Raw genomic sequence first — 8945 nt, forward strand, 5'->3', positions numbered from 1 at the left:
ATACAATTTATCTATCTAAATCTCCAAGAAATTCTCTTGATGATGTTACTCCTTATAGATGGCTAATTGTACATTTAATTTACCTCACCAATACACGGCCGGATATATGCTTTGTGGTTGCCAGGCTCAGTCAGTTTCTAAATTGTGTCACAACAAAATATTTTAAACCGCTCTGCATGTACTTTGATATTTTAAACCGCTCTGCATGTACTTCGACATTTTAAAGGTGTTTTGGCTAAAGGAGTGTTAGTTTCTACCTCCAATAATCTCAAGCTCATTGCCTTATGATTTTTGTTTTTTTGGAAAATCGTTTATTTCTTGGCAAAGTAAGAGGCAACACTCGTTTCTCGATTGAAGTTGAATACAGAGTCATGGCTCTGGTCATTTGTAGGAGAGTGTGACTCTCTTACTTATTGAAAGATTTTAGAATACCGTCTCTCTCGTCCTATTGTTATGTACTGTGACAATCAATTTGTTTTTCATATCACGAAAAGGATTAAACATATAGAGATTGACTGTCATACTAATCATGATAGAATCTAAGAAAGACTGGATAAACTCTTAGTTTTCCGTTCTTCAACAAACTAAATTGCTATGTCTTGACTAAATTACTTTCACTTAAAAATTTCTTCTATTGTAATGATAAATTAGGTCTCATCAATTTTTATGTTTTCAGTTTGAAAAAATGTAATTAAAGTTATATATTAAATAATATTATAAAAATTAAAATATATAATTATTTAAATTTAGTGTTTATTTTATCATACTAATTAAATACTTTTAGAATAATTTGATGTATATAAATTGTTAAAATATATTTATTAGAATAAAAATATCTAATATTCATATATATATATATGGATAATAATAATAATAATAAAGGTAATGAGATTTTTTATCTTTTAACTATTTCTTTTTGTCTCTTTTCAGAATCACTTCTTGATATAGTGCTTGCTTTACTATTTTATCACTCAATTTTATACATTTAAACAGTGATCTATCATTGATCATAAAAGAAAAGAAAAACAAAATGCTATATATAATTTTGCCTCTGAACATGTTTAATAATAATGTAACCGTAATCATTCTACTACAGTAAACATGGAGATTCGGACCTACAAATTAATATGAGGGAATCCTTTAGTAAAATACTTTTAACGGTTGAAATCAAATCGATAATTATCAACAGTAATATATTCAAGCTCTAAAATTTGTTTGATCTCGATGAAAATGGAAGCCACAAAACTACTGAGGATTATTTTTCCTTATCCCAACCCTAATGAATGCACAACTTTATCAAATGGATAAAAAAAGTGAATACAATAATAGGAGCCCTAGTAGTGATACTAATACAGTTTTACCTATACATTTCAACACTGCTAAGTTAGGATTTTGACCTTGGGAAAATAAATATTACGAAACAAATAGCTTAATTGTAGTTTTATTATTGTATTCAAGGGAGTCTGCGGGTAGAAACGTCAGATATTTGTCCCAGTCAACCAAGACAAAAGCAGCCACTCTTCAACGCTTCAATGGGACCCACTTCCCCTACTCGGTCCTCATCATCAACGCTCCACATTCCACAATCATCACCCACTACAAATCATGCATCTGCTGTTACTATACAACACCGATAAACCACTCCACGGTGAAATGATGACGAGAATATTAAAATTAACAAAATTAAAAATTAGTTATTAAATTAATTATTATATATTTATATATAAATATATATTTTAACATATATTTTACATAAATACATAATATAATTATAAAATTAAAATTCATAAATAACTATTCATTAAAAAATACTTTTTTATCTAAAAATAATAATTAAAATATAAATATGTATTATGTTAAATAGTTTATTTAGATACATCAAATTATTTAATATTTTTAGCCATGACTGCATGTTTTAGGTAAACAGTTATAAAATTAGTACGAATTTTTATTATTTTTGTAATTAAATGTGGTATCTATTAAAGTGATGATGACTATTGTTATCGTTTTCTTGTGTATTAGGGCCGGGGTTGGTCGACTCGGTCTTTGGTGGAAAAGGCAACATTATGATGGACAGAGATACACTGCTGCTAAATATACAACTCGTTGCGGAAAAGAATCCTGAGGTTGACCACTCGATCTTTTTGTACCACCTTCCCTGAAGCTGAGGCCAACTACTTTACCTACACCAAGCAACATTTTTTTCTCATACCTTTCTTTGCCTTATCTTAATAGAATAGAAATATAGCACGCTCTTGGTGTATGTGGAGCTGTTGTTTTATGACTCCTATTCATATCTTCATTTGTAGCAACTTTTTCTATTTCTATTCAACTTAGTTGGGTTTTGTGTTTGGGTTTTTAATCTCTGCTTGTTAGATATTATGAGCTCGGACACACGCTTCTATTTCTTCTTCAGATCGCTCATAATTTCGTTCAACCGTTGCTTCTTGTTCACCTTTCTTATCTACGGTACTGCTGCAAGGAAACTCCTTGCTTGTTCCTTTCAACTCTCTGCTTAGTAGTGTTTTTGTTATTGCTTGGAGCATGGAATTCTTCTTTCTCTGGTAGCAAAGGAGGAAGGTTGCTTGCTTAGTTACTGTTTTAGTTCAAGGTAACCAAATCTCCTCTTTTATTCCTATGGAGCTGTTGCGATTTACTTTAAACCTTCCGTTTCATCCTTAATTAGGTTTAAATACTGTTCATTATCCCTAATTGTGCAGGATTGTGAAGCTTTACCACTGTCACTTCTTCGAACGTCTTTAGATTAATGAATTATTTCCATTTCCATTGATTGAAAAAAGTGACAGTGACAAATAAAATGGAATAGATGAGGATCAATCTATCTGTTTCATACAATTTAATTTTTAATTTCTACGCTGGCAAACTTGCCTTTCCTTTAACTCATATGCAGAATGTTTTACCGTTTAGTCCCTCTTCCCTTAATTTGAATTTATTGCAGACTTCAGGTTGAATCTGCAACCTGTTAAATTTTGTGTAAGAACTATGAGGAGAATATTTCATGCAAGTGTTTTGTTGAATATAGAGGCTTTTTCAGATGGTTGATCTCTTCTAAAATAAGCAAATCTATCACTTTTGTAAAAGTAACAGTTATAATTACTAGTGGAATTTTCCCTTGAGATGCATATTACTTCTTATACATATACTCTAAAAAGATCATTTTGTGGCAAGTTTTATAATGTCAGGCATATAGCTTTTCCATTTTTTCTGTCTGACCTGTGGTTTGTTCTCAGAGTAATCATACTTGGTGTTCAAAGTGTAAATTAACGGAACGTTCAAGGAACTCTACCAGTATGGGAACTGATAGTGGTGAAGAAGCGGAGTCATTACCAAATCCGCGCTCCTTCAAGGTAAAATATGTGATTCACTTTGACTATATTGTGTGGATTTTCTCAGACATTGTACTTCAGTGACTATCCTTGTCCTTTAGGTTTTTGCAACTATACTTGGATGCTTGAACTTAGCATTGTTTTTATATGAATTCAATTTAACAGGTGCATAGTAAACTGTGTGTGGAACTCATGAAAATACTAGCAAGAGTTTTGAGGATATTTCCGGCAATAGAGGAGGCTCGGCCTCGAAGCTCATCAGGAATAGAGTCTCTGTGTTTGCTGAACAATGCAATCGATAAAGCCAAACTACTACTGCAGCATTGCTCTGATTGCAGCAAACTCTACCTGGTATGTAACTCCTTTTTTTAAAAGATGAAAAAAATAAAAATAGCTTTCTGTGACATGCATCAGTACTCAGTCAGTTAATATAAAAAACTGCTCAGAGAAATAAGGCCACCATTCGTTACTCAGTTAATATCACATGAAGAAAAATATTAGTGACTTAATTAAATATTGATGATCAAAGGATTATACTAGGAGGGTGCATGTGTCAGAGTTTAATTGACTTGAATGTTCCTTTCAGGCTCTGACAGGGAATGCAATACTTCAAAGATGCCAAAAGGCAAGAAAATCATTATTGCAAAGCTTGATCCAGATTCAGGGTATGGTTCCAGTTATTTTAGCTGCAGAGGTTAGTGAAGACATCTTCCCATTTCAATTCTTTGAAAGGCATTACACCCTTAAAAAAAATTGTGAATTTGTTTTATAAGATCTAAAGATTACAGACAATCCACCCAATGTGAAGAGTTTATTCTCTAGTTTTATTAGAAGGGGGAAAAAAATCTAATTAGCCTCCTGTACTACCCTTTTTAATTTGTATATTTTTAAGCCGAAACATCAATTTAATACTCTCATTGGTACTGAAATGTCTCTTGGCTTGCAGGTTTCTGGAATAATCGATGATCTTGAGTGTGCCACATTTGTCTTAGACTCTGCCGAAGAAGAGGCTGGGAAGGTTGTTAAGGAGTTGCTTGAGCAAGATACAGATACAATGGATGGTTCTGCGGTAAAAGCTCTTCAGTTTGCAGCACCAAGACTTAACATTACATCCCAAAAGGCCATCTTAATAGAGAAACGATCTATTAAGAAGTTGCGAGATAAAATTGGAACCAATGACCAGAAAAAGAAGGCCATTTTGAAATTTCTTTGGTATATACTGGACAAGCATGGAAATCACATCATTGGGGAAGAAATGGAGAAGGTCTATTCCCATAATGATGAACCAATAGCCACTGAGAACTCTAGTCGCCATTCTCAACAAAGCCATCAAACTGAGTCTGATCCATACTTGCACTATGACCAATATAGAACTCAGACTGATGAGTTTGGTAGAGCTACACCACTTGAGGAGTATAAGTGTCCAATATCATCAAGATTGATGTATGATCCTGTTGTCATTGCATCTGGTGTTACATATGAAAGGATGTGGATAAAAAAGTGGTTTGATGAGGGTAATGATACATGCCCGAAAACTAAAAAGAAACTAGTGCATATGGGAATGACTCCTAATATTGCCATGAAGGACTTAATATCAAAATGGTGCAGAAACAATGGAGTCTCCATTTCTGACCCAAACAGGCTAGTAGGAGGTTTTCACTCTTGGGAAGCTTCTATGACTTCCATCAAGAGTTTTGGAAGTTACGTAAATGATTTTAACTTGCCACTGGATCTTAGTAACATGTCTCTTGGATCATTGGATACTAGTTACAATTCAGATGTCTTGCATTCTAAGACCACTCGTGAGTCAAATTTGAGGTCAATAATGACTAATGATGATTCTCACAAACGTCAAGCTCAAGAACAGATACGTGAAGCAAATTTGCAGCTCTTGTTCGAACTGCATGATCTCCAATGGGATTCTCAATGCCAGGTCATTGAAGAAGTGAAAGAAAATTTGAAAAGCAATTACCAAGCTTTTTCTTCTGTATCACCTCAGAATTTCACTGAACCACTCATCAGATTTCTGAACAGTGCTTATGATCTGCATGATGTAAAAGCTCTCAGAGCTGGAACTCAGCTGCTGTTGGAATTTGTCAACAACTGCAGGCACAATTTCTTTTCCCTTTCTCATTTTTTCTTCTTACATTTCTAGTTATTTTGATTTGGTTACATTCATCTAGTTTAATTTTCTGTTGAGCTGTGTCAAAATGATTTGATATTTATCCTTTTAAAACAGCAGCCAATAGATTTTAAAAGGAAGTAAAGCTTGTTTGCAGTTTTCCTTGTAAGCATAGCCCTTTTAATATTCAAACTCGACATGTTTGCTGGTTTGCACTTTAGAGCCTGCAGAATTTTCCTCTCTTATTTCTTTTTTTTTTTTTTTTTCAAAAGAAAAAGTTTTTCTTCTTGAACTAAAATTGCTGGCTTGATTGTTTTATCTGTGCAGTTACTTTTAACCTGGAAATTCATTTTTACTTTTTATGTGATTTTATGCAGAAATGGTCTGAGTAATTTCAGTGAAGATGTATTCACACTGTTGGCCAATTTTCTTGATTCAGAAGTGACAGGAGAAGCTCTTGCCGTAATGGAAGAACTCTCTAGTTATTTGCATGGAAAAGCTAAAATAGCAGCATCCAATGCACTCACTTCTATTCTAAATATACTTAATTCTGATAACAAAGAGTTCCAACGACAAGCCATTGTAATATTGTATAATTTGTCCTTCAATGGTGAAGTTTGTCCCCTCATGCTATCTCTCAAGTGCATCCCAACATTGCTTCCATTTTTCAAAGACAGGTCCCTTTTGAGATACTGTATAGTTATATTGAAAAATCTTTGTGACACTGAAGAGGGTAGGAATTCTGCTGTTGAAACCAAGGGTTTCATAGCTTCTGTTGCCGAAATACTCGAAACAGGAAGCAATGAGGAAAAAGAACATGCACTTGAAGTCCTAATTTCTCTATGTTCTCAACGCATGGACTATTGTAGATTGGTTATGAGTCAGTATGTTATCTCTCATCTTTTCTATATATCCAAGAATGGAAGCGACAAAGGACAGGCAACTGCATTGGAACTGCTCCGTCTTCTGCAAGATGTAGAAGATGTGGAAGATGATGATTCCCTTGAACCAAATCTCAACAACACCTCCGGAGATTCAAACAGCCAACCTCAAGAGAGGAGATCATCAAAGGGATCAAAATTTCTGAAGAAACTACCCTTCTTAAAAACCAAGAGATGAAACTGAATTCTTCGGCTTTCCAGATATGTATGTTTGTTAGATGGAGCCTTGTGGATATGTCTCTGACATTAGTTGTGTCTTTCTTGCATTCTGTAGCATTTATTAGCTCTACATATTCATTTGAAATGGGTCTGCTGCTTAATTTTGCACCCTAACCAGCAGGTTGTATGATGATGTATAGTTCTGCTTATGATTTTGAGGTATTCTTTTGACATTTCAATTCAGGGCTTATTAGTTGTTAAGATAGCAGGTAGTTTTGCCCTTTTTCCCTGAAATCAAGTGTCGATATATTAGAGACCAATTGACACCCCCCCCCCCCCCCCCCCCCCCTTTTTTTTTTTTTTTTTATTTCTTAGTAATTCTTATTGTGTATATGTATCACACTTGCTGTATCTGCAGCACCCATGTAAAATAGATACTAATTATTGTAGGCTTTTGGTTATTGCATGGTGAAATATTCTGTGGTTCTCTTTCTTTTATTGATTTGATTATTTTGTTTAACTGGAAGTGATGTTAATGTGGAGACAAATCTGGCTTGTATTTATATGCTAAGCCAGGTTAGTGGTTTATTGATTATTGGTTAATATATATCTCTGACATGGATAATTGTAAAGGTAACTTCCAATTGTATTGACTCCTATTAAGAATTACTAACGTTGATAAATTTGGTTAATCTGGTCACCGCGACAACGATAAGTTTTTACTGTTAGAAAGATAATAAAAAATTAGTTTAAAACTTTAAATAGTTAATTTTTTTTATTTAATATTTATTAATTCTAGTTGATTTGTTACCTAGAACACGGGTCTACTGCAACGGCCTCGGAATCAGATTCACTCAAGAAATCAAACTTTTCCGAAAATCTCGCTAACCAAAACCCCACAAGCCTCACAAATCGGAGCACTATTAAGAGACTCCGTCAAACCAGTAACAAACATGAATAACGGTCATAAAAAAATCCAATATATAATGTTGACCAACTAAGTCACAGGTACGCAGTTCATTCCGTTTTACTATGAATACTCTCACACTCTTACTTACTTGAGCGTTGGAGTCCCTTTGTAGGTGGCCAACGCCGCCTCTCCCACAGGAAGATGACGTTCCACCCTTTCGCTCCAAGGAAAGCAAGTTCAAGCACTGATAGAACGAGTTATACCTCGGAGAGACTCATTCACACAGGAACATTTGGCGCCCACCGTGGGGCCCGAATTTTCTAACCCCACAATTCTTTACTTTCTGTGCCCGATAATCTTTTTTGCAAGTCACAACACATGGCGGACGAACATAGCCACGCTCCCTCGAACCCTAATCCTGCCGAGCTTGTAGCCATCAATGAGACCCTTAGGGCCAAAAATCAAAGAATGGCCGAACTCCTACGCCAGAGGCAACACAGTCAAAGCAAAGGAGGGGAGCACAAGAATGCTGAAAACAAAGATGATAATGATGAACACACATTGAAGGCGAAACACACTATACCTCATCCCCCGAAAACAACTACCAAAAGAACCAACCCTTTCACAAAGGAAATCATGAAATTTGAAATGCCCAAAAACTTCACCCTACCAATGACTTTAAAACCCTATATAGGAATAAGCGACCCAAACATCCATGTCACAAAATTCTATACGATGATATTTATGAATAAAGAACACGACCCAATCCTATGCCGAACTTTTCCCACCTTCCTAGATGGAGCCGCCTTGATCTGGTTCTCCAACCTACCAGAAGGCTCCATCTCGAACTTCGAGGAATTGGCCGACCAGTTCATCAACCACTTTGTCGCATCCAAGATATACGTGCATAATTCCGACTACGTGAGCACTAGCAAGCAAGGGCCGAATGAAAGCCTGAAGGACTACATGACCAGATTCACTGAAGCGACTAATGAAATACCCAACCTAAACCCAGAAGTCCACCTCCAAGCCGTGAAAGCGGCCTCCGCCCAGGGAAATTCCAGGAGACCATCGTCATTGTAAAGCCAAAAACTCTAGCCAAATTCTGAGAAAAGGCAACAACCCAGATCGAGATCAAAGAACTCCAAGAACTGCGAAAGGCAGAAAAGCCTAGCTCGAACAGAGAAGACAAGAGACGAAACAAGCATTCAAGCAGCAAGACAGACCAAAGGTCGTTCAGACTCACACCCAAATTTGACAGCTACACCCCCCCAATACCAAAAGAGAAGACAATATCAAAGACATCCTGCATTCCAAACTCATCAAGCCTCCGAACAGGGCTGGCACATACCAAGACCAGCGATATGTAGACAAATCCAAATACTATACCTTCCATCAGAAATACAGACATACCACAGATGATTGTGTAATAGCAAAAGTTCTCCTCAAAAAGCTGGCCCGCCAAG

The 8945-nt window shown here is 35.6% G+C and overlaps 1 protein-coding gene across 2 annotated transcripts; it reads left to right on the plus strand.

Annotated features, from left to right (window-relative positions):
• Window positions 1-2030: 2030 nt before the first annotated feature.
• Window positions 2031-6808, plus strand: LOC130979989 (U-box domain-containing protein 5). Of its 2 annotated transcripts, XM_057903575.1 has the most exons (7): window positions 2031-2126; window positions 2377-2611; window positions 3252-3368; window positions 3513-3698; window positions 3934-4041; window positions 4294-5456; window positions 5847-6808. In XM_057903575.1, the coding sequence occupies exons 3-7, from the start codon at window positions 3312-3314 to the stop codon at window positions 6586-6588; spliced, it is 2256 nt and encodes a 751-aa protein (XP_057759558.1). In that variant the 5' UTR covers window positions 2031-2126; window positions 2377-2611; window positions 3252-3311; the 3' UTR covers window positions 6589-6808. The 2 variants fall into 2 exon arrangements, with proteins under 2 accessions (XP_057759558.1, XP_057759557.1); XM_057903574.1 differs by having other exon boundaries at window positions 2031-2611.
• Window positions 6809-8945: the final 2137 nt, after the last annotated feature.

This window comes from Arachis stenosperma, chromosome 5, assembly GCF_014773155.1.
Source record: "Arachis stenosperma cultivar V10309 chromosome 5, arast.V10309.gnm1.PFL2, whole genome shotgun sequence".
NCBI classification, from domain to species: Eukaryota; Viridiplantae; Streptophyta; class Magnoliopsida; order Fabales; family Fabaceae; genus Arachis; species Arachis stenosperma.

Bases quoted from the DNA above. Each gene is read 5' to 3' on its own strand.
- LOC130979989 (XM_057903574.1), top strand. From the start codon at position 3,312: ATGGGAACTGATAGTGGTGAAGAAGCGGAGTCATTACCAAATCCGCGC. The intron at 3,699-3,933 runs GTATGTAACTCC...TGTTCCTTTCAG, and splicing joins ATTGCAGCAAACTCTACCTG to GCTCTGACAGGGAATGCAAT. The intron at 4,042-4,293 runs GTTAGTGAAGAC...CTTGGCTTGCAG, and splicing joins CAGTTATTTTAGCTGCAGAG to GTTTCTGGAATAATCGATGA.